Source organism: Rhinolophus ferrumequinum, chromosome 24 (assembly GCF_004115265.2).
Source record: "Rhinolophus ferrumequinum isolate MPI-CBG mRhiFer1 chromosome 24, mRhiFer1_v1.p, whole genome shotgun sequence".
Lineage (NCBI taxonomy): Eukaryota > Metazoa > Chordata > Mammalia > Chiroptera > Rhinolophidae > Rhinolophus > Rhinolophus ferrumequinum.
In genome coordinates this window covers 3,321,036-3,347,205 of record NC_046307.1, presented here as the reverse complement: position 1 = coordinate 3,347,205, position 26,170 = coordinate 3,321,036, and the positions used below count along the sequence as shown (strand labels likewise).

Genomic DNA, 26,170 nt, shown 5'->3' with positions numbered 1-26,170 from the left:
TTCTTGGTTTCCCGAATGAGCTCTTGAAAAGCAGGTCAGAGCACACGCCTCGTGCGAGCTTTGATGGCTCCACAGCCCTCAGGCCCAGGCCCAGGCGGCTCCCAGCAGCTTCTGGGCCTGTGGTGATCTGGCCTCATTTTCTTTCTCCAGCTTCTTTCCCCCACTACCCAGAAAACTAAATCTCAGATGACTTGTCATGCTCAGAGGCACCTCCAGCTCTTGGCACATGTACTCTTCCCTGTACCCCAAATCTCCATCCTCTGGGTTTAGAGCTCTCCTGGCCTCAGGTCTCTTCCTGAGTGTTCCCATAGTGCGTGCTTTCAGGAGCTCATCCGCAGGGGTGCGAGGACATGCTCTATGATGACCAGCATTGCCGGTGTTGTACAATATGGCAAAGGAACAGCAGGTGGTAGTGGCTACCTACCTTTTTGCCGAGTCTGTCTCTGATCCTTTGCGTTTGTACCCCACTAGCCCAGAGGAGCAGTTTACCATGCCTGAGCACAGGCAGCTTGAGTTCTGTGCCTCTGCTGTCTGTCTCTGGCAAAACAGTCCAGGGCAAATTCACCTCTTCCAGGAAGCTTTTCTGGTCTTCTACACTCTTGCAGATGGGTAAGACCTCTTTGCCCTTTGACATTGTTTACATTTTGCTCCTGGCCCTGACCTCATTCTAATTTGTATTATGGATAACAGTCACATTCCTCACAGTTCTCCCCCAATAGTGAACTACATGCTGCTTCAAGACTGGTTCCTAGCTCGTACTGCTGTAGCTCCTACATTACTTGTTACTTTCTAGTATAAAGGCACCCCATACCATTCATGTTATGGATGGTAATTCCCATAAGTATTGAGTGGAGTTGTCTATAAGTAAATTAATCTTTAGAAAAGGATATTCTTTCAGATGTCAGTAAAATGGAGCAGCATTGTGAAGAAATCTTTAGATGCTGTATTATAGGTGAGATCAGCAAAGGTCTACTGAATGTGCCTGCTGTCCCAGAGGGCAGGCCCTTCTTGTCGGGTCCTCCTGGAGGCACCCTGGCTGGGGTGCATGGCTCAGTTGCAATGGCTGCTGGCACCAACAGCTGTGTCGCAGCCACTGCCCTGAGAACAGTGAAAAACACGAAGCAATGGTCACTTCGAGAAACTATTTGATTTTAATTCTCTGTTTAAGCTTGTTATGAATCAGTTTACTTCCATGTTTAATGGAAATGCTAGACATCATTGTGTTGAAATACAAATCATCACTCTAAAAAAACTCAGTGGGTAAACATTAAATATTGAATGGTAGAACAAACAAGCAGGAATTTGCTGGTGTAGAATAAAATTTAAAATCTAAAAAATAGTAAAGAATGTTTCCCTACATGACTTTGTTGGCTTTAAGAAAATTTGTTTAAAGCCCCATTATAAATAGTTCTCTGACTTTTCAATAAACATTGTCATTCAAGAGCCAGGAAATCAAGTAAACCAGTGTATCTGGCTGCCGATTTTCTGTGTGCTTGTTTTCTCTACACAGAGTGGGCATGTCAGCCTACCAGCCAAAACCCGGAAAGGCCACTCCGGGCTGCGGGTTACACTCAGACCTCATGAACAAATGGCGTGGTGTCCATGTTGTCGACTAGGTTACGGACAGTTCTCCGTCTTTGATGTCTATATTGAAGCCCACTAGTGATGTAGGTGCGGGGACATCAGCCGGCTCCACCCCAGGCAGCAGGAGCACACCCGCGAGCATGCGCGGCACACACGTGACGTCAGTACGCCCCTGAGCATGCGCGGCACACCGGTGACACCGGGCCCCCTTGTTCTTTAATTTCCCCGTTTTCCATCTCTTTGGCAGAGGCGTTCCTTTCTGGTTCATTGCTTTAACCTGAATTTATGGACTTAGTCCATTTGTTTTTCTGCAGGAACTGTAGATGTGATTATTTGAAACAGTGCCTCCTCTCTGGTTGATCCCACAGGAAGCAAGCTGATGAGAATCATGTAATAACATGGTCTTATCACTAGTAAAAATGTGCAATTTCTTTTCTCCAAAAGTGGTTATTTTCTAAGCCAATCACGTAAAATGTGGTCATGCATGGCTTCAAATTTCCTTCCTTCCTTTCATAATGGTCTTGTACCACTGAAATGTCTTTGCATTTTTCTCATGCTTCTTAAGCTCAGAACTTGGTCAGGCTGAGTTTATCAACTTACAGCCACATTGTTTTATATACCAGTAAATTTGAAACACTGTTAAGCTAGCTGTGTATAATTTCAGTAAGAATGCATATTCATTCTGTTTTTCTTTTAAGGAATCTGACAACTGACCAGCCTTTGGAATATTACATGACACTACATCATGAGTGACAGTAAATGTGATAGTCAGTTTTACAGTGTGCAAGTGGCAGACTCAACTTTCACTGTCCTAAAACGCTACCAGCAGTTGAAACCGATTGGCTCTGGAGCCCAAGGAATTGTTTGGTAAGCATGATCTGTTTCAATAGCGTGTGTGGATTGAGTTGTTTTCATATTAAAAACAAAACTAAATCGTCAGAGTTTAGAAGCACTGATGATGAAAATACTCTTTTCTTTCATATAGGTTTATGAGCAAAACTGAGTCAACCTCTTGCTCTAGTTATATGTAGTCAGGTTGTAGGATACAAACCCAAATCCTTAGAATACTGCATAAACTTAAATCCTTAGAATACTGCATAAACTTAAATAGGTAGCAATTTTTCGTTTTTTTCTTTTTTTTTTCTTTTCCATTCCCCTTGCCATTATGATAGTAGAGGAATAGGTATAACAGTGAGTTGTAACAGAAATTTGGAGTTTTATTCATTTTTTCATCCTGGCCACCTCTCCCCCTCCCCCTTTTATTCCCAATCACTCCTATTCATTTCTAGGCGCCATCATTGCTGTGCCTTACCCTTCATTGGCAGGATGAGGCCAGTCAGTGTCATTATCACCCATGGATTAACCAGGAAGGGATGCTGTGTGAGGGGTTGGGCTGGCCGTCTCTTCCTTGGTGTCTCACTTCAACTATGTGTCCAGCCCAGGACGTCAGAACCGTTGGTCTGACCCTGAACCTTAGTCTCTTGCATGGTAAGACAGTCAGCTGCTGCGACATCACTGGCCAGCTAAAGGTAAAGTTTTCCACATGTTTTCTAGAATACAGTTATCAGCACTTCCCAGACGTCTTATCCCTTAGTTTTCCAGGCAAAACTTTTTTCTTCTTTTGGTCAATAAAAACAAGAGTGTCTTTGCATCTAAAAGACACTGTGATGAAACTAACACCCAGCGTTTACAGCTGGTAGGCGAAAGGGGTTCAAAATGAAAGAGAACTCTTGGATGGATATTTTGGGAGAGGAGTTTGTGTTTCTTAGAGACGTTGGGTTTAGAGACTCTTCACCAGCAGTTTGTAACTGTTCCTCTGTTGTAGAGGCATGTGACTGGGGAAGTCAGTTGTTTTCTTTGGCCCAGGTGGCTGGAGGCCCTGGGAGCAAAGAGGAGGTGGCAGTTTAGAGCTTCCTGGGCAAACTAATGTGGGAGAAGGGCAGTTTGGAAGGAATGCACAGCTTGTGTCTAAAATAGTGGTGATCTTAACTTCCAAATAATAACACACTTAAAGTCATAAAGTCAATGGATGGTTCATGTTAGGGCACTTTGATGTTAATAAAAAGTTCTAGACAATAAAATATTCTTTTGATTTAAAATCCAACTCCTATTTGGAATTGGATGGTAATTTGACATAGGTAATTCAGTAAGACTGATGTCAAGGACATTTAATGTAATACCCCTATTAAGAGGATGACTGGCAGTTCATAATTAATTGTAAAACAGAAGGCTGTATAAAGGATAAGCAGTTAAAACTAATGACTTCATTATAGCGTGGTAAATAAAATCACGTGCTATAATACTTTATGAAATACTATTTTGCAGAGATTTGTTTTGATTTCTGGTTTGCATATGCTACTTCTCATCTTTATTTTTTTAAAAAATGTTTAATGATGAAATTGTTCATTATGGATGTGTATTTCTCATTTTAAAATTCTGCTTTTGAAATAAAAGTTTCTAATATGCCATTATAAACTAAACCTCCTCTGCTAAAAGCAGTGGTAGAATTATAAGAAGGAAAATACTGAAGTTTAAAAAACAGAAAAATTTAAAAACTGAGAGTCCAGAAATAAACCCATACATATATGGCCAGTTGATTTTCAAAAAAAGGTGCCGCGATTATTCAATGGGGAAAGAGCAGTCTTTTCAAGAAATGGTGCTGGACAAGCAAAAACTCATAGACACAGGCAACAGTTTAATGGTTACCAGAGGGTAAGGGGGAGGGGCATGGTAGAAGAGGGTAAAGGGGGTCAAATATATGGTGACGGAAGGAGACTAGACTTTGGGAGGTGATATGTAATGACATATATATCATTTATATCAGTGCAATATATAGATGATGCATTATAGAATCGTATACTTGAAACCTATATAATTTTATTAACTAATATAACATATTTAATAAAAAAAAAAGAGAGAAATGGTGCTGGAATGACTGAATATCCACGTGCAAAAGAATGAAGTTGGACTCCTACCTCTCATCGTGTAAGAAGTAAACTCAAAATGGGTCAATAACCTAAATAGAAGACCTAAAACCATAAAACAGAAGAAAACTTAGGAGGAAAGCTTCATGACTTTGGATCCTTAGAAATGACACCAAAAGCATGAGCAACAAAAGAAAAAAATTGGACTTCCTCAAATTGTGCATCGAAGGACACTATCAAGAGAGTGAAAAAACCTACAAAATGGGAGAATATTTGCAAATATATCTGACAAGTATCCAGAATATATAAAGAACTTGTATAGCTCAACAACAAAAAGAAAAATTTTTTAAAAACAGGCGAAGGATTTGTAGAGACATTTCCCCAAAGAAGATACACAAATGGCCAAAAAGCACATGAAAAGATTCTCATCATTAGTCCTTTGGGAAATGTAAGCCGAAACCACCTTGAGATACCACTTCCCACCCACTAGAATGACCATAATCAAAACCAAAAATAACAAATGTAGACAAGAATGTGAAGAAATGAGAACCCTTATACATTGCTGGTGAGAATGTAAAATGATGCAGCCAATTGTGGAAAGCATTTTGATGGTTCCTAACAAGTTAAACATAGAATTACATGTGACCCATTAAATACTCTTAAATATCTACCCAAAAGAATTAAAGACAGATGTTCAAATGAAGACTTATACACAAATATTTCTAGCAGCACTTTTTGCAATTGCCAAAAGGCTGAAACAGCCCAGATGGCCATTAGTGGGTGAATGGACACACAAAGTGTGTAATATATGTACATGGAATATTACTCATCAAAAGGAGTGAAGCACTGAGACAGCCTCCAACATGGATGATCCTCAAAAGCATTATGCTGAGTGAGAGAAGCCAGACATGAAAGGTAATCTATGAGTCCATTTATGTGAAATACCCAAAGAAGATAAATCCAGAGAGACAGATCAGTGGTTCACGGGCAAGGGGGGAGGGGTACGGGGGTCAGCTGCCTAATGGGTCTGGGGTTTCTTTTGGGGGTGATGAAAATCTTTGGGAATTACATAGATATGGTGACTGCACAACGCTATAAATGCACTGAGTGCCACTGAATTGTTCACTTTAAAATGGTTATTTTTATGTTTATGTGAATCTCACCTCAATAAAAAGTGTTTTGAAAAAAATAAACTGGAAGGTGCCTTACACTAAGGATATTTGCCATTTTTAATGGCTATGTAACTCCTAATACTATAGTATTATATATAATGATATTTTCATGTTTTGTTATGCATGAAATATGTTGTAAGTTTCTTGTAGCTTAAGTTATATATTGACAGAGTCTTAACAGTAGCCTCACTTAGCTCTTAATACTTTCATTTAAATGGTTTTATGACAATTTTATTGATATTTATAGGAACAGCTTTCATCTCACATACAGACTGGTAGTAAGAAGTAGGTAGAGGCTAAAATTTTAACACCATCCTAAATCTCCTCTTTTACAAACCCCCGTTTCCATAGCCTGAGTTTTGATTCTAAAGAGAGGTTAAAAACTGGGGTTTGCTCTATTCTTCTCAAGGAAGAAGTCATTACTTTGAATTGATTCAGGCAGCTCTTCCTGAGCCCATGCACGACTCATGGTGGTGATCTCTGATGTCCTTAATTCTTTGTAACCCAACTTAACTTTGTAACCCAAGCCAGCCATTCATTACCAAATGCAAACCTTTTTGTTTAGTTAACTTTACTGGATGCGTAGAAAAAGGGTTAGTTAGCTAACTTGATTCAGATTGAGATTTTCTTTTAGAAATGTTTGTACAATTATGAGCATTATTCTCAGACTCCTTGATTGTTTCATCTTTGGATCTTTAGATAAAGTAGCACCACAGGACTTGGTCCTAGATGGGTGGAGACCTGGTCTCCATGTTTACTTTATTGCTACTTTCTCCCAGAGCCTGTGCCACCTGGGGAGCTGGCTGGCTGTCCCTTGCCTGCCCTCCAGGTTGAGGCTTCGTGGGCCCACTGAGCTATAGCAGTGGTGGTACTGGGAGTAGCAGTGCTTGGGTTGCCAGGAGAGAAACCTGCCCCTGGTCCTCCACATGTCTTCTGAGGATTCTTTCTGGCTCCATTTTGCATAGTGTCTTGGATATTCTCATTACGCTGTAAGGTCCTTAAAAGAAAAGTGTTCTGTGCATGGTGCAATGTGAGGGTCTATGACCTAGTCCTGCTGTTGGGATAGAGCAATAGCAGGTGTGACTCTGCCAGTCACACCCCTTTCTTACATCAGTGATGTAAGGGCCTGAATGTCCCCACCATCAAGCCCTAACTTCCAAATAACCTATTCTCTCCAGTGATCCCTTCCCGGCAGATACAATAGGTTCTTCCTGACGCCATCACTTGTGTACCTACAGACAGTATCTCCTTGGATTCTCTTCTGAACCCTGCCCCCCGCCCCCAGTCAATTGAGATACCATCCCTGGTCTTTCAAGACTTACCTGTGACATGTCCCCCAGATAATCTCGGCTCATTCTGCGAACAGAGTCTCCTCTCGGATTGATCAAAATGCTTGGTTCTCTCTCCCTCTCTCTTTCTCCCTCTCTCCCTTTCCCTCTCCCTCTCTCTCTCTTTCTCTCCCTCTCTTCCTCTCCCTCCTTCTCTCCCCCCAGAACTGTAAGATAATAAATGTGTGTTTTAAATCAGTAAATTTGTGGTAATCTGTTAACAGCAGCAATAGGAAAGGAATGCAGGGGACATGTGTGTTTTTACATTTTTGAAAAATAAAATGTAACAAGTAGCTATAGTACAAGATTTACAAAACTTGTGAATCATCTATTTGAATTTTACAAAGACAAAGGGACAGGTGTGCAGGTAAACCAAAGTGCAAGAACTGGCATGGGATTAAATGGAAGAGCTGGGATCAGAATACAGTATTTTGACTCCGAATTTTGAACTGTTTTACACTTGTCTTTGTTTTATTTGTTTCTATGTTTATGTTGTTATTTAAAAATGTTAGTAAATTTAATTAGGAAGTAATTTTTAAAATGTATATCATTTTGAAGTATTCGTAGACATCAGCAAATCATATAGTAAAATTAAGTAATTGCAAGATTTTGAAGCTCTAGTGGGGAATAATGTGTGTACATTTCTTTTACGTATTTTTAACTTTTCTTTCTCCTTTTAAAATCTCAAGTTGTTCAGCCAAAATAGTAAAGACTAGATATTTTAGGAAGCAGTTCTATGAAGTGTTGAACTTTAAAAAAGGTGTTTAATCTTAGATCTGGCAGCACTTAGAAGTGACAGTTACAACCTTAGCATGAAGTGTTTGGTTTGCTCATTCCTTTTTGCTTCTTCTAGTTCTGTATAAGCAGGAATGTTGGCTTGTTCCTACACTGTTTTATTTTCTCTGTGTTAATGTAAATAAATGAAAACATAAAATGTCCACAATGAAATTTCTATGCTAAAGAAGTTGTGTGGTCAAAGGCATAGGAAGGCTGGGGTTCAGGAGACTTGCGTCTAAATCCAGCTCTAATCCTCACAGCACTAGTTCTTTGTGATGGGCCAAATCATGTGTCATTGTGGGCCTTAGTAGTTTCACCTCTACAATGAGTGCTTTGGAACTTCTGATTTAAGATGGTGGATCACACACCTAAGCCAAGAGAACAGGGGGAGGGCCAGTAGTCAGTGGCTGCAAGCTTTTGACAAGTTTCTGAAATTATAAAAAGTAACTGGAAACTTGATGCAGGTAAAAGAGAGCAGAGGAAGTGAGCATAAGTGGATGAGACACTTGCAACAAGGAAGAGAACCTACCGATAGTACAACCCCAGAGAGACTGTGGCTATAGAACTGACAGACCCGGAAAACCAAGACGAAATGGGTGGCTAGAAATGTGGGTGTTCATCAAAAGTGTGTCTATGAAGGAGTTGGGCCAGTTGGTTCCCAACCTTCCCACCCCCACCTCCACGTTCAACATTTGCCTCTAGAGAGTGAGTAGGTGAGTGAAGAACTACTAGGCCAGCATCCATGGCAGGATGGAAGTCTAATGAGGGGAGCCCAGGATTTGGGGCTGTCTTTCCCATGAGGGCTTTTGCAAATTCTGGAGTGGGCGGCTGAGAGATTGAATAGTGCTTTGGACTGCCTGGTGGGGCTAGGAGACAGGATTTGAGTCCAGGGCCCCCAAAGGGGCCTAGTGAACTTCCTTTGCTTTGAATTAGCACTAGTAAAGGACTGCATCCTAGAAGAAAGAATGAACCAGAGAGAAAGAGGCCCTTGTAGGCACTACCACTCAGCTTCAAATCATCTAGTTTGCTGAACTTGAACTTGAGGTAAATCCAAGCTGCTAGTGCCCCCAGGTACCCAGCAGAAGTAAATGTACCGGTAAATGCTCTCTGGAGGGAGATGATATCATACTGGATATCAAATTATTTCTAGATGGCAAACAGTTTTGTAAGTGTAAGCACCAGCACACAACCAAAAATGACTAGTCACACAAGGAGATTAGACAACACACACAAAATCAGCAAACCAACAGAGAAAAGAAACAATGCACAGGGGCTATTGGCATTATTTTGGATCAAAACTTTGAAATAATTCTGATGTTATGTTCAGGAAGGTAAAAGGCAAGATGAAAATTTTTGGGGTGGAAAAATGAAAACTTAAAACTAAATAGAAATTCTAGAACTGCAATGTATAGTAATAAAATGATGGAGTTGATGGATGGGTTTAACAGCGTATTAAATATATTAATAACTGAAGAGAGAAATAGTGATCTGAAAGACAAGTTAGAATAAAATATCCAGAATGAAGCCTGGCAAGACTAAAAGGTAGAAAATTACAAAGGAGAGGATTTGTTCTCTATTGCTGCATCACAGATTACCATAAATTTAGTGATTTATAACAACACCCATTTATAATCTCATAGTTAATAGGTCAGAAATCTGGGTGGGCTTGCCCAGGTTCTCCGCTCAGCCTCACAGGCTAAGATGAAGGTGCTGGCTGGACTGGGCCCTCATCTGGAGGCTCTGGGGAAGAAGCTGCTTCCAGGTGCTTTCAAGCTGTTGACAGAACCCAGTTTCTTAAACTGTAGGTCTGAGGTCCCCATTCCCTGGCTCTCTGTCAGCGACTCTGCTCCTAGAGACTCCCCCATTGCTCCTGACGTGACCCTCCATCTTAACACAGCAATGTCCTGTCTAGCCCTTCTCAGGATTCAGCTCTCTGACTTTCCCGTCTTCCCACTGACCAGATCAAACTCTGCTTCTAAAGGACTGTTGTGATTAGATTAGCCCCCACCCGCCTTTTGTTAAAATGACTATGTTTAGCCCCCATGCAAGACACAGGATCACTATATAAAAAAAAAAAAAAAAAAAATTTCCAGTGCCTACATATTAGTAGAACAAACCACTTTGGAGAATAGTTTTGCATAATCTACTAAAATAAAATATATGCAATCCCACTCTTAGCCATCTACTCATCAGAAATGCATACATGTATGAGATTGTTTATGACCGTGTTTTTTATGATTGCTTGCAAACTGAAAACAACTGAAGAATCTATCGAGGCTATGTCATAGAGTCATGCAAAAGAATATTACAGCAATGACAGAATGAAACAACACTGGATAAATCTCACAAATATAATGCTGAGTGAAAGAAGTCTAACACAGATGATTTCAAAAACTAGGCAAAAATAAACTGGCAGGCGGGCTTAAAGATACATGTTTAGCTGGTTAAAGCAAGGAATTATTATCATAAAAGTCAGAAGCAGTTAGGGGGACAGGAGGGACAGTGATTAGTAGGAGGTGTGGGGCACTTTGGGGGTGCTGACAAAACATGCTCTTTGTGATAAATCGTTGAGCTGAGGAACAAAAGAGTAAGCAAAGGGATGACTGTCAGGCATAAGCCTTATCACCAACAACATTCAACATAGGGAAACAGTGAAGTTGCGAGAAAAACCTGATTCTGGACTTAGAAGACAAACTATCAGTCAAGGGAGAGAGCAGAGTAAGATCATTTATCTCCTATGCATTTGAAGAAAATTTGTTGAGGACGTACTCCAACAAAGACAATACAAGCACATATGACACATGGAACAGTGGAGGCCGGTGAGAAGTCCCAGGGCAATAACTGTGCAGCAGACCTTGAAAGAAACTTCAAAAAGAATGGAATTCATTCCAAACAACAGATAATGTAAGAAGGGAGGAAGTACTGGTAATAGGCTTAAAACAGGTATATTTTCCTTCTCTTAATAAAGAAAAAAAAAAGTTCATTAGAAACTTATGGTGAAAAAGCTGGAAAAAGGCATGATCCAAGTATAAAACTAATGTAAAAGGACATGATGTTTGAGCAGTTGATGGAATCTAACAAAAGAATCCATTTGACCTTGATGCTGGCACTGGTCTCACTCTCCTAGGAAAGGCAGCGAGAGTCGTGATCTTTAGAAAATTAAATATAATCCCAGCTCTGCAATCAGCAGTGTTTACATGCTCACACACGTATACTCTGTCTTGACTTTCAACTTTTAGTCACATCCTAAATAAGAAACACAGAAAATTTAACTATAGAGAACGATTAGATTTGTTATCAAGCTTGAGGGTTTAAGACAGAAGTTTGGAGGAAAGAGAATAGAGAGCTGGAGAAGAAAGGATATGGAATACAATAGTCTCATTTTACATACTGAAGAGTCGAGAGGATCTTTGGAGAATGACAGAACAGAAATTTAGGCAGGCGTTTTATTTAAAGTTACACGGGTAACCAAGAGAAAAGTTAAAAATAACATGAGAACAAAAAAGTGGAAGGAGTTGGAGTTTCAAGTGACTAAGTCCTTAGTTTTCGTAATGGGGCATAGTAGATAATTCCTAAAATTGATAAATGAGGAAACAGTGATAAAAGTATATTCTTTGCAGTTCAGAAGCAATCGCAAGAAGTTAAACCAGGGGTAATTGAAGGTAGTTGTTCCTGGAGTGGGAACAAGGAGTGGGAAGCACGTGGGTGCTCAGATGCTCAGAATTGGGCCATTTGGCTCATTTTGGACACAGACTGTTGAGACCAAAAAAGTTGTGTCTGTTTTCAAATTCCTGAAACCAAGAAATAGAATATAGGTACAAAGACATACATGTGTACAAATTCATTAATTAATGATTTCACAAATAGCTTTCTCTTTAACATTTTACAATTTATATGAATGGTGCATTTATATATGGGCATGTGAATTTACATATGTGTAAACATGTACACAGAATGTGAACTGAATTTGAGAAAAAAATAATTCCAAAGTGACATGAAGTTTCTAACCATTCTTAACCAAATGCTATAGCGGGCAGTGTTCATTAAATTGAAGCAGGTAGAATTAAATTAGGGTTGTTTGGCAAAAACCATTATTCATAGAAGTGAATAAGTGTAAGCCATGTTTTAAACTGAATAAGGTAAAGAAATAGAAACCATGTTTTAAATGGTGCTTAGGTTTTTAGGTTTTACGCGTTTAACCCCTGATGCGTAGCCGAAAGAAGATAATAACACGAATGCTACTTTTAGTACTAGTTTGAAATTAGTACAAAATGTACGATCAGGCTACTCAGTTATTCCTCAGTCTATTTTCCGGAGGAAAATGAACCATAAATTTTGACTGGGAGCTTGAGATGCTGGAAGCATAGGCTGTGGAAGATTCTATTCTTACTATGATAGTATGAGGTGCTGTTTCCAGTAGAATTTTATATACTCGTATAACAGTTGCTTACATTAGGATTTGTGTTTCTTGGGGAATTTACCATGAGCTGAGATTTTGGCTTCTGTTTTCTTTTTAGATTTTTTCCTTCTGGGAAAAACACAATCAGCACTTAGATTTATTATTTTCTTCCATGAGTTCAACTGTTTCTTCCTCTGAGATACTCCAAAATATACTTATATTTTATTCTGTGATAACCAGTGGCTTTTATTCAACTTACTGACATATCTAAACTGAAGATTTCATTTCTTGACCTGCTTGACATACTCCATGTTAAATTACTTGGTTCTGAACATAATAATCTCAACGAGTACAAGAGAAGTCCACATACAAAGGGTTGCTGCACCCATTCTAACTGCAGCTGCTCTGCAAAGCAGTCAGTCCATCCTGCACTCTTAGCTCACCTGGGCCTTCGCGGGTACAGGTACCTCACATGGAAACCAGCAGAAAGAGTTTTCCTTGTTTGTTACTCATTAAGATAGTACATTGACTATACATTCTGCATTGCTGTATTTTCCAAAACCATTCTAACGGATTGCTTATTATATTTCCTAATTATAGTGCTGCTTTTGATACAGTTCTTGGGATAAACGTTGCAGTCAAGAAACTAAGCCGGCCTTTTCAGAATCAAACTCATGCAAAGAGAGCTTATCGTGAACTCGTCCTCCTAAAATGTGTCAATCATAAAAATGTAAGTTCTGTCTCTGCTACCTCTCTGTACTTGAATGTTGTCTGTGATGTGGTAGTCTTCTTGGTCACAGAGTTTGGACCTAGGGTAAACTAGTGATAAACATAACGATTTAAATGGTTATATTTTATTGATAAAATTCTTATCAACATTGGGGAAATTGAAGTCAGCAGAGGCATCACGGTCCGTAGGAATTTAGGTCACTCAGCATGGATAGGAATGTCAGTTTACCCTGTAGCCATTTGATTTTCACCATTTCTGTTTCTGCAAAATGGCAACAGCATTTATTGACCTAACAAATTGAGAAACAACTAAATATTTTTTAGAAAAACATTGTCCTAAAGTAGCTTTTTACTTGTAATACAGACATTTCAGTTTTAAATAAATGTTGTTAGATGTTGTATTCAAGATAGCTGTACATGGCATCTCCACAGACATCAAAGCACTGTCAATTTTAAGGAGAAAAGGCATGTCGCTAGAAAGTGAGGTCCCAGGCACATTTTGTGTTCTCTTACGGGTCTCTGAGGATTATTTTGAGTATGATTTTGATAACCTCACCACGTGATAAAATCATAAAATGTTAAGTCTGGAAGGGCCTTTGAAGAGCTCCCCCACAGGACCCCTTTTTGTTGGGGGGTTGAGAATTTAAGCTGACCCTTAACTCTATATGGTTCCCGTTGTTTTAACATTTATGCTGGGTCTTCCTAGTGTAGGGACATTAAATACAAAACTAAGATAGGTTCTTCCTTTTGAGTCTGTGCTTCGAGTTTGTTTTTCATTTCTCCAACGCATGCTTTATTTTACTTATTTATTTTAAAAAATTGTTTTCAGGTTACAAAAAATATGGTTATTATTTTTTTAAAATTCAAACAATATAAACAAGAAAGCAAAAATCCTTGAATCCCACCACACACAGGCCACTATCATGAACATTTTGGTGAACGTTCTCATGCATATGTGAACATACACATGTGCATAAATAAGAAGCCACGTTGTCATGCATCCTGCTTTTGCCCTCATGGAATGTTGCTGGGTCTCATACATTAACGAACATAGAAGCAATTTTTTAAATAGTTACATAGTACAGATACAGGGTCATTTATTTAACCAATCACCTATTACTGGATATTTAGGTTGTCTCCAGTTTTTCACTATTACAAACAGTCTGCAATGAATATCCTTCTACCTTCATCTTTGCACACTTGTCCAGGTGAATTTCTTGGCCAGCATTGCTGGGTCAAAGAGTATGCACACTTCTCGCTGTAATACTGGAGGGTACCAGAAAAATGTATACACATGACTTGTATTCATCTTTTGTTATCAGTATATCTTGAGTATTACAATTTTAATACAGTTTTTTCCTTTCTTAAAATGTGTATACATGTTTTTGGCACCCTTTGTATATGCTGACAAATTGACCTCAAGGAAGACTGTCAGTTTCATACTTTCATTAAGAGTATCTGAGAATGTCTTTTATTTCAAAATTCCCCAGCACTACACCTTGTTGATCTTTTGCTTTACTTTGCCAATCTGACAGATAACAAATGAAATATTTTTATTTGTGAGGCTGAATTTCTTTCCATATCTCTATTAGCCATTTATTTTTATTTCTTGAAAATTTGTTTTTCCAAGGGCATTGGCATTTTTCTCTTGTACTATTGGTCTCTTTCTTATGCTTTTATAGAACATCTTTGTATATTAAAGCCATCAACCCTCACTTCTTTTTCCATTTAACCTTATTTAGGTTGATTTTGCCATACTGATTTTTTTTTCTTTTTTTTTTTGGTTGGTTGGTTGATCTGTCATACTTAGAAAAAGCTTTTCTACACCAGGATTATATAAATGTTTGCCTACACTTTAATGTTTTATGGTTTCATATTTTAGATTTAAATCTTTGTTCCAGTCCAAGTTTATCTTGGTATAGAGATTGAATTATAGATCCAGTTTTGCTTTTTCCTTGGTTAGCCGGCTACCCCAATCCTATATGCTGAATATTCCTCTTTCTCTCCGTCATTTGAAATGATCAAGGATGTGTGTTTGATGCTCAAACAGTAGGACTTATTCTTTAACCATTGGAGTGCCCGGACTGAGGCCTGCAGTGGGATCCGTTCTAGAACCTTCTTTAAATAAATGTATAATGCTATGAGGTGTTTCATCTTCATCATACCAAAAATACGGGCTCTATGTTTCAAAACTTTTTAGAAATTTGCACCTAGTATTTAACTTTTCAGAGTTAATATATTGCTTTATTTCATGTTTTTCTACCCATAATTTCTACTTTTTCATGTTCAGAATCACAAAGACAATAAGTGGTAAAATTCTGTACTAATAAGTTACTAGGGACACATGAAAGTAATTTGATTAAAACTGTATCTTATTTCCAAGGTGAGACTCCTAATCATTTAACTTTTTTCAGCCATGTAATAGAATGTTTTTAGTAAAAGCAATAACAATAATAAAAACACTGCTCTCTGCTGTGATTTTTTTTCTCGTTTTAACATGTTAATATTAAACTTAATTTTTATAATCAAGTAGGGTTATTTGACATGGTGAGGTTTAACTAATTTTCTCTTTTCAGATCATTAGTTTGTTAAATGTGTTTACACCACAAAAAACTCTAGAAGAATTTCAAGATGTGTAAGTATCATTTTTTATTCAATAATGCACTATGCAGCAAAGACTGAAAATTTATAAAAGAAAGTAACTTATTTTATTAGGAAATGTAGGTAGCAATACATTTTTAATGACGTCTTAGCCATTTTTCTCTGTGAAGAGAAACAGTAAGGAAATGGATAATAATATTCAGTTGTTTGTGCCTAAATGGTTATCATCTCCGTAACAGATAAAGGATGACTGGAGATAATTCTTCAGAGCAGAGAGTGACTATTAATGCCACTGATTTGCTTTACTGAAATAGCAAACGTTTTTCTCCAGTCCCCTGGAAGCCAGCACTGTAGGGTTTGGCTGTCCACAATCATTATTTGACATGGAAAGACCTCACTGGATCAGTGACTTTTGAAGAAAGCCTTGAAGGAGGTGAGGGGGTTGGTCCTGCAGATATTTGGCGGGAGAGGGGGTTGACGTAGAAGGAACAGTCGGTGCCAAGGAGTGGAAGTGGGAGTGTGCCTGGTGTGCTCTCAGAACAGCAAGAGGCCAGCGTGGCCAGAGCTGCGGGAGCGAGGAGAGAAGATGATGTGGGCTCAGAAGTGACAAGGCCAGACACTGTGGGCTCCGGCCACTGTCAGGATTTCAGTGGACTCTAAGGCAAGTCAGGAAGACTTCAAACAATCAACAAGGAGGGAGCCTACCTGACTTTCATTTTAGAAGAGTAACTTTGATTTCTGGGTTGAGAACCCATCATAAGGTGTGGGGGGACACAGAGGCCCTGTTGGGAGGCTATTGCAGCGATTCAGGTGAGGTTCATGGTGGTTCCATTTAGATGAGAGGGTAGTGATGAGGGGAAAGGGAAGAGAGTAGGTGCCGAGACTGGAAAGTAGGACCACAGTGTTTGCTCTTAGGATGTGTGGTGTGAGAACAAGAGGGATTGAGGATGATGCCTGGATTTTTGGCCTGAGCACCGGAACGATGGAAGTACTCTCAGCTGAGATGAGGAAGTCTGCAGGAAGAGCAGGTCAGAGGGCAGAGTGGAATCTGGAGCTCAGTTTGGGACATGACTTCAAGATGTCTGTGGGACACCCAAGTGGAACTATGAAGGGGGCCATTAGATAAATGGTCCTGGAGAGAGGTGTGGGCTGAAGCTATGAATTTGGGAGTCGATGGTCTACATCTGGTGTTTAAAGCCTTGAGACCAGAGACTAGAGGAAATCGTCCAGACTGTGACAGAGACGAGAAGAAGACCAAGGAGCAAATGCTGTCAGTCCAATCATAAGAAGCTGGGGAGGGGATCGGCCAGGACTTAGCGACACGAAAGTCACTGGAGCCCTGCAGACAGCTTCAGCAGAGGTCGGGGCGGGGGGTAGGCAAAAGCCTGAGCAGAGTGAGACTAAAAAAAATGGGGAAAGAATTGGAGATGGCGAGTATGACACCTCTTTGGGGAGTTTGGCTTACAAAGGGAATCAAAATAGAGGGTGGTAGCTGGTGGGAGAAGTAGAGTCAAGTTTTCTTTTACTTTTTGAAAATTATTTTCCAATTACAGATGACATACTATATTAATTTCAGGTGGGCAACATAGTGATTACACATTTATATACCTTACAAAGGGATGAGCCGGATAAATCTAGTACCCATTTGACACCACACATAGTTATTATGATATTATTGACTGTATTCCCTGTGCTGTACTTTACATCTTTGGGGGTCAATTTCTTAAGATGAGGGAAATAACAGAATGGTTTCTATACTTGTAAGAATGATCCAATCGTAAAAAGTTTAAGATGTAGGAGGATTTGGATGTTTGAGATTCTGTTTACAATGATATAAAAATTGTTTTGTTTTTAACTTGAAAGACAATGTGTTGTTAGTTGTTTTTTCTTTTGAAAAACTTTTACAAAGTTTCATTGTACATTTACCCCTTTTAAAGATATCTCATAAAATGTTTAGAGAAAAAAATTATTGTTTCACTTTTGCCAGTGTGTTGACTACGTAATAAGTTAGTACTGTTTCATAAAAGTTCTAGTTTAATAGCCATGAAGAAATTTGGGGTAATTTTCATGTGTACATGGCTGGTCTTCTTTTCCCTCAGGTATTTGGTTATGGAATTAATGGACGCTAACTTATGTCAAGTTATTCACATGGAGTTGGATCATGAAAGAATGTCCTACCTTCTTTACCAGATGCTCTGTGGTATTAAACATTTGCATTCAGCCGGTATCATTCATAGAGTAAGTAGTGATGCCATATTAATTTTACTTTTTAAAATCACAATCATGTTGTTGTCATAATCCTCCAGAAACAAAAGAGCTTCACATTTTTTTTAAAAATTGTCAGTGTTGAAAATCCAAATAAAATACGGGATAGTGTTGAGTTTCTCGACATTGTTGAGGTGAGAAGACATTTTAATGCCTGGCTGGCCAAGGCCTGCAAGCCACCCTGGATGCAGGCAGGAGCCAGGTCCTCAGCTTGATATGCAGAACAATATTTAAAATGTAGAGAAAAATTACAAGAAGAGGACGAAGAACTCCCAACTACTATTTACCCATATTCACCTTTTGTTAATATTTTTGCCATATTTGAAATCCCATTTTCAATGAATCAAGGGATTAGATTTAGGATGGGAGAGAGTTAGAGGCCAAGTAGGTACAGTTGCTTGAGAAATCTTCCATAAACGATGGTCCAGATGTGCATTTCTTCTCTTGTAAAATTCTGCCACACCAGCATCATAGTTCCACTAGTGGCTCCCAATGGGCCTCTTGATTGGCCTAAGGCTGGGGTTCGAATGAGAGTTGCTTATACTATTGGGAAGTAACATTTAAAAACCAGGGAGCTACAATGTAATTCCCTCAGCTGGTTTTTGTGAGTATTTATTTTTTTGACTTGTATGGCTGAGTCAGCAGAACATCATGATAGAATCTTTTTTTTTTTAAAACAAGTGAGATTAGAAGCAGAAATAATATAATTTTCTTGGAATAATTCATGGCATTCCCTAAATTATTATCGTACTAATTTTGTTGACCAACTCTGTCTTTAGATACTATGTTTTAACATCAGGGACTTGTCATTTCTTGGAACTAAAATCTGTGTGGGGAGGAAGACAGTGAGAGAAGAACAATGAAGTCTATTCATACAGAGAAGGATAGAGAGGTGTCCGATGCTGTAGTAGATCTGTTAGGTACCAGGAAAGGTTGGTACCAGTACAGCCGCCAAGTGGAGGAGAGGGACCTCAGCCCATTCCCTGGTCGTGAGCCTCGGATGGATCTGCAGCCTGAGGCCAGCATGCCGGAGGCAGCCTGGGTCCTCCCAGGACCTGTCGCCTAGCCTGGCATGCTGGCTGGAAATCACTGGGCTCCTGACCAATGTTACATCATGTAAAATACAGCCTTTGCTGCCACCAAGTGTTCAGTTAAAATAATACAAATTCTGTTGACAAATTTGCTTTAAAAAATAATAGCACTAGGTTTTTTAACTGAAAATGAAGATTTCCCAACATATCATTCTATTTCTCTTCCTAAAAATTTCAAAGACTTTCACATAAATTAAGGCACTCTTAATATCTCTTAAATATATTTTGTATTAAATTCATGCTTTGAAGTAAGTGCCCAGAGTATTAGGCCTTATTTGGTTAAGCTTACTAACTTTGTAAAGGGAAACGGTTTGCCCTACTTGTTTCTCTCCTCTTGGGCCCGGAGATACGTGGGAAAGCAGTGTCCTCCAATCCTGGGACCGGGAGGAGCTGCAGCCCACAGGTGCCTGTTTAGGGATGTGTGATGCCTGCAGCTTGGGCCCACTCCTGCTGTCCAGAGGTCAGGTACAGACCAAAGACGTGTTTTGTTTGCCCAGCATGGTGTTTAGAAACCTGAGAGGACCTGAGCAAATGATTCCATGGACCACCTGTCCATCCTGTTCACACCTTCATGGGCCTGTCAAGCTCTCTGCTTGGGAAAGCACCACCTGCTCACACCTCACCCACCCCACCAGATCCAGGGAGGGAGGTGATGAACTGCAGTTAACCCTTTAGTGTGTTAACTTTAGTCTGTAAACCTTCCCCGTCCTTTTGCCTGTATACAATACCATACACAGATACACACTTTCAACTTTGTTTATTAAAATGGTTTTCTACTAAGCGTAAAATTTTAATTATTTGAAAAATAAATACCCATAATGCCAGCACTTTTTACTTTATATAATTCAAAAATTAAAAGAAATGAGAGTCCCCTGGCCCTCCACTGTCACCTGGAGGTGGCCAGTGAGCAGTGGGGCATTTCCTTCCTCACTTTACGTTGACACAGACTTCCTACTTAAACTGGTATCAGCATAGCTGTTCATATGTATGTCCTTTCTAACTTACATTTTTCAAAAACGGGATCATCTTGTACATAATTGTCCTGCAATCTGCTGAATGAGTTGGTTGGTTGGTTTTTATTTTAATCAAGGATCAAAAACCAGAGTCCCAGCTTTTTTCCTCTTACTTCTCTCTCCCCAGCAGCAAAGTCTTTCAGTTCTTTTGCTGTTGTTTCAGTATTTATCTCCATATTTTGAAATAATATGATTAGGTCTCTGTCAGTTGACCTTTTCTTTCAATGTGGGGCCTAAGGTCCTGAGTTCGCCTTCTGTCACCTGCCGCAACCTCAGCTGTCCCCGTGCGCCAGTGTTGACAGTGTCACTGGGTTTGGAGCGGCATCCACGCTGTGCTGTGCGTCGTCAGGGCACGTCCGTGCTCCTCACAGGCACGTGGTCTTTAATACCATGGATACGTTTCTTTTCCTTTCACTGTCTTGCCCCAGAGCTAACAACACTTGTCTTATTTTTTGTTTGAGTTTTGGTCTCTGTTGTTTTGTTTTGTTTTTCAAGGAGGGAGCAGTTTTCTATGCTCTTACTGCTGATTTGACCCCAAGCTTTCTGCCAGGCATCTGAAGCTTCTCTCAGTGCATCCAGATGTCTTCGCCATTTCACCAGTTTCATCATCTGCATGCGCTCTCTCCTGCAGCTTCAGCCCTGCTCCCCGCTGGACGGGCTGCCTGTACCAGGGCTATTCTGGACCTCGCCTAGCATTTTCCTGGTATTTTCTTCTCTTGGTGTTGGACTCCCTGTTTCGTGACCTCTGTCTCCCTGTCAGATTACTCCCTTGTTTTGGTGGAAAACATCCTCCAAAAGCTCCCCCAAAAGTATGCGTGGAAGCTAAACTTTTTGAGGCCCCAAATATCTGCAACTCTGTATTATGCCCTGATTAATGATTAATAGTTTGCCTGGGTATAAAATTCTTAGTTGCAAGTCAGTTGCCCTCTGAGTTGTAAATGCAGTACTTTGTAGTATGGCAGCTCGTGTGACTTTTGAGCTTTCTAATGCCTTTCTTATTACTGATCCTTTGCAGGTGCACTGGTTTTGTTTTTTGTCTCTGCAAACTTTTTAAATTGTTTCTTTATTCCTTGTATTCTGAAATGTTACGATGAAATGACCCGAGAGGGAATTTTTTTCATTAATTGTGGTGGGCATTTGGTGGGCCCTTCAGTCTGGAAGGCCATGCCTTGGAGTCCTGGGAAATTTGTCATTTCGTTCCGAACACCCTCTTCATTGTGCTCTGTATTCTTTCTCTGAAGCACGGGTTAGGTGGAGCTATTTTTTATCCTGAGTAGTTCCTTTTTACAGTATTTTGTCCTTATTGCATGATGCACTATCATCTCTCTAAAGTGAGAGATTCTTTGAAGTTTTTTTTATCACTCCCTGCATTGTTTTTGTCTCCCAAGTTCCTTTTTTAGTGCATTTTGATCTCTCCCTGTCATCCATAGCCTTTCCCCAAATGTCTGGTACTCCTTTTGTCATCTGATCCTATTTAAGATGGGAGCATTAGGGGGTGGCCAGTTAGCTCAATTGGTTAGAACGTGGTGCTGATAACAGCAAGGTTGCCAGTTCGATCCCCACATGGGCCACTGTGAGCTGCACCCGCCTTAAAAATAAAAAAAAAATAAAAAAGACGGAAGCATTAGAAGGCCAAGTGGAAGTGCATGGTTTGGTGACTGATGGATTTTTTTCTCTAGGGCAACAGGTGGCCTCAGGTGTCCCTATTTCTAGGTCTTTTCTCTGGGCACTCTTTAGTTTCTCTAGCTAAGGCTCCACTGGTCTCTTGACTGAGGGAGACAAGCCTAGCTGCTGGTGTGAGAGGCTGTAAGGGGCAGGCTGGGGTCCTCTCGGGGCAGAACGCAGACCCACTGCAGAGCTCAACCTCAGGGGGCCTCTTACCCGTTCCCTCCCTGTTTTCCTGAATCCAGGAAGTTTGGAAAGAGCCTTTAGCAATAATGAAACAGAACCTTAGCTGCTGTAATTTTTAAATGGTTTTCTGCTTACCTCAGCAGTGCTTCGCAACATCGTGTGCCCATTTGTGACACAGCAGTTGGAAAGTATTATAGTAAGGCAGGCGCTGGGCCTGAAACGTCACACTTAACGTCCCCGGTTCTGTGTGCTGACGCTGTAATTGACCTTGCAGCTACACATTGGAAAACTTGTGCATAGAATACATGTGGATTGTTCAGAAGTCACAGATTCTAGGATGAGTTTGCAGGCTGGTGTCCCCAGGCAAAAGTCAGATTCCTGTGGCCTGAGAAAGGGGCTGGGGTTTGGGAGGTCAGCAGGAAGAAAGGCCCTGGAGTTAAGAGGGAAAAACTACAGAAGTCGTGTCCAGTCATTGAGTGTGGTGGAGCGTGACGTGTGTGTTCACAGTTTCTGACTGACTTGCCCTATCGGCCCAGTTCTGAGAGCTGAGAGCACAGAGGGCCAGCTGTCACAGACCTGCCTTGGGTGTGAATGGCAGGCGTGTGGCTGGCAATGGTGGGTTCCGGGGGAAGGGGAGTTGGGATTGGTGATCATGGATTCTTCTTCCAAGGAAAGAAAGAGCCATGGGAAGATTCCAGGGTCAGAGATCTCTAGCCCTGTGCTGCTCAGTCACATGAGGCTATTGAGCACTCAGAATGTGGCTCTAAGTGGATGTGACAGTACCAAAAAAAGAGTGCAAAATATCTCACTAATGATTTTTATATGTTGGTTACTTTTTGAAGTTATAATACTGTCAAACAAACTCAGCAAGAGTTGGGAGGTTTTGGCTAGAAATAAATGATAGATTTATTCAAGGGTCTTAGAGTTTGCACACAGGGAACACAACTAGGCCAAAACCCAGAAGTGTTCTGAAGAAGAAAGAAAAGAGTTCTTACAGTAAAAAGTGCATTCCTGAGAATAATCCGCCCTGCGTTCTTAGCCCTAGGATTGGTCCAGGACGGTTATCAGTCAGATGCCAGGCTGTCTGGATGATGGATGCCAGGTGGTCTAGAGGATGGGTGCCAGGAGTTCTGGTCACATCCGGTGACCTCGATAATGGGTGTCAGGTAGCCTGGATATGTGAGTCCTTCAGGGGATAATAGAGGGTTATCTGGGGGTCTGGTGTATATCCAGATGTATATCCAGGTGTTGTCACAGTCCTGGAAATTTCAAAAAGTTTAAGTTCCCAGGCTACTTAGAACAAGAATAGAGTCTTTCTTTATGCTTCAACCTTCATAATGTTAATCATTTTAGCAGCTTGGTTAAAGTGACTCCTTCACTCTAGGGATAAGGTAGGGATAAAGTATTCCCTACCTGCACTCTATCCTCAATGCTATGGATATATTGGATGAAATAAAGTATATTATTAAAATGAATTTTACCTGTTTCTATCCACTCTTTTTAAGGTGGCTACTGAAAAAATATAAATTACATCAATTAGAAAATGGGGAAGAGCCAGAGTGTTGGGAACTGAAGGATGACCAGGCATTGGAGGTGGGGAGGGAGGGAAGAGGGGAACAGGGTGAAGCTCTCAGAAGGTTTTAAGCAAAGGAAGATCATGACGGTTTCCACATGGGGGTAGGGGCAACCATCTGACCTCTTTAGGCTGATTTGTATTAGTTTTGGTTTGAGAGTACGATTTTCCAGAATTATTCCAAAATGCCAGTGTTCGAGCCTAACTTTCCTCCTGCCGGCACTCCCATGTGCTTACTTCGATAGTCACCGACCTCACAAATCCTTGCCAATGTGAGATCATTTATTTAGCATGCTTTGGTTCATTTCATCCACTTAAATTCTGCCCTAGGACTTGAAACCTAGCAACATCGTAGTAAAATCAGACTGCACCCTTAAGATCCTGGACTTCGGCCTGGCCCGGACAGCATGCACCAACTTTATGATGACCCCATACGTGGTGACGCGGTATTATCGGGCGCCCGAAGTCATCCTGGGCATGGGCTACAAGGAGAACGGTGAGTGCAGACGGAACTGGAAGAGGCTGAAGCGTTCAAAAATAGTGCTGTTGGTCATCACTAGTTTTCTCTCTTCCTGTGTATGAAATATAACGTGGGGACTGTATCATCCATAGATTATCAGAGTCCACAGATAAGAAATAATTTTACATTTCCATTACCTAAAAATCATTCACTTTTTAAATTAATCCTTTTGAATGTTTGTCAAAGTATAACAAACTTACGGAGAAGAATGTACACCTCCAGTGTACACTCGATGGGCGTGCCCACACGCAGCACCGCCCACACGCAGCACCGCCCAGACTCAGCCCCCAACGGAAGCCGCTGTCCTGATTTCTATCTAGCACCATAGATTGCTTTTACCTGTTTTTGAATTTCATATAAATGAAATAATACATGTTCTCTTTTGTGTAAAATTGGTGTTTTTTAACATTCAAAACTTATTCCAGCAATATCGGAGCTCTTTCAAACTTAGCTTTTGACAAATTTGTCAGAAAGAGCGGAATCACATTTACTTTTTTAAAATGGCCTGAAAGTTGCCCCAGTCATCTGAAATGAGCTTTGTGTCAGGTTTATTGTAGACATTCTGTGACCTGTGCACCCATTCTGAGAGACACAGCTCGGGGGTCTTTTGTTGTCCCCTGTGGAAGGAACACAAAAGTAGATTCCTGGTTAGGTCTTCCACCCCACCCCCACCAGCAGGGGCACTAAATAGCCCTCTGCCTGGCTATCTGAGGCCTGGGCTGCAGCTGGCCCCACAGAAGAGGGTGAAGGCCAGAAGTCACCTGGAAGTTGGCTGAAAGTCTGGGCACCTGCCGGGGCCTCCGCTGGAGCCCAGAGGAGCAAGCCGGGCCCTGTGAGACCCTGCTCACTCCACAGTTTAGAAAAGGATCACTCAGGAGGTGTGGGGTCCGTATTTTAACAACAGCTCCCACTGACAAGCTGGGTTTGTCTTTGTGTGGGAGGGGGTTTGAGGAAAGATGTGTGGGGTCTCCTGCTGGTTTTAATCACCTGGTGTTTGGTAGTGGACATCTGGTCCGTCGGGTGCATCATGGCAGAAATGGTCCTCCATAAAGTCCTGTTCCCGGGAAGAGACTGTATCCTTCACAGGGAGACCCTGCCCTGGCAGTGGGGCTGGGGCGGGCGGTGGGCATGTGGCCTGAAATAGCTTTGTGTGGACAGGCACTTCTTGTTTTGGGGTTTCGTTTGTGTTTTAAGCTGTAAAGTATTAAAATTTTTGGCTCTAAAACCTAGATTGCTGCAAACTCATGGCTACAGTGGAGGTCAGCAATCATTCATATTGTGTAAAGTTCATCCTTAGCGAGCAATTTGTTCTTCCATATTTGTGTGTTTAGTGCACTGTTAGAATTCCTTTTCCTCACCTTTGTTTTGTTCATGGCACTTTATAATTTTATCATTTCATTTTATTTTCAGTTGATATCTGGTCAGTGGGTTGCATCATGGGCGAGCTGGTGAAAGGTTGTGTGATATTCCAAGGCACTGATCGTATCCTTCCCGGGACCTTCCCGGCATGCTTCCCACAAACACCAAAGGCAGCAGGAGCTCAGAAGGAAAATGTCATAATTCCAGATTGTGTTTTAAAGGGGCTTTATTATGTGTGTTAAACTAGTGTTGCAAACCAAGTGGTTCAATTTTACATTTTCTTTTTTACTTGACTACCTGTTACGATTTTATTGAGGCTTAGAGTTAAGTTAAACCAATTACATTAGCTCTTAATTTTATCAAAAATAGCTTATAAGAAATTTATTTACTCTTTGATGAATGTATTCTGATATTTAAATGAAAATACTGTTTATTTAGTTCATTCAATTAACTAGGCAAGTTGCTATCTAACTTTAATAGGCCAGTATTCTTTTATAATTTAATTAACGTGCTAGCTTGTTAGTTAATGGTATGTGTTAAAATACTTTCCCCCAAAGTAAGAACTGATGCACAGTACAGACCTAAATGAAAAAGATTAAAATGAACGTTTCTGAGGAACAATATATGGTAACTTTTCTTGTTTTTCTGTCAACATTTGTAGACATTTTAAAAGATCCACCTAGAACGTTATTTTGTGACACATTGGGAAATCTGAATAAATATGAAATGCAAAAGATTAACTTATCCTCTGTTCCTAAGTTAAAAGATTAACTTAGGAAGTCATATTAATGAAATATAGCATAAAGGAGACTAGATATATAATAGATATAGTAGCTTGCTTTCCTCATATTCCTCATGTTCTTCCATCTTTAATATTTTTTACTCTAACATGGTTCTTCACATATGCCCTTTTTCATTTGTGTTCTAACCACTTAATATTTTCATAAGTCTTTGATTTTTTTTTTTGTTATGAAAGCTTAAAGT

At 40.3% G+C, this 26,170-nt stretch overlaps 1 protein-coding gene across 7 annotated transcripts in view; it reads left to right on the top strand.

Annotated features, from left to right (window-relative positions):
- The window catches only part of MAPK9 (mitogen-activated protein kinase 9), a 49,322-nt gene that overhangs the window by 11,368 nt on the left and 11,784 nt on the right, over window positions 1-26,170 (top strand). For 3 of the 7 annotated variants that reach the window (XM_033096080.1, XM_033096084.1, XM_033096081.1), the window contains 6 exons: window positions 2,283-2,451; window positions 12,785-12,914; window positions 15,490-15,548; window positions 17,614-17,752; window positions 23,638-23,803; window positions 25,238-25,309. In XM_033096080.1, coding sequence (XP_032951971.1) covers window positions 2,330-2,451; window positions 12,785-12,914; window positions 15,490-15,548; window positions 17,614-17,752; window positions 23,638-23,803; window positions 25,238-25,309 — 688 coding nt within the window. In that variant the 5' untranslated portion in view covers window positions 2,283-2,329. Of the gene's footprint in view, window positions 1-2,282; window positions 2,452-2,873; window positions 3,114-4,498; window positions 5,424-12,784; window positions 12,915-15,489; window positions 15,549-17,613; window positions 17,753-23,637; window positions 23,804-24,828; window positions 24,901-25,237; window positions 25,310-26,170 lie in introns of those variants that run through there. The other 4 variants (XM_033096083.1, XM_033096085.1, XM_033096086.1 and 1 more) reach the window with 3 other exon arrangements.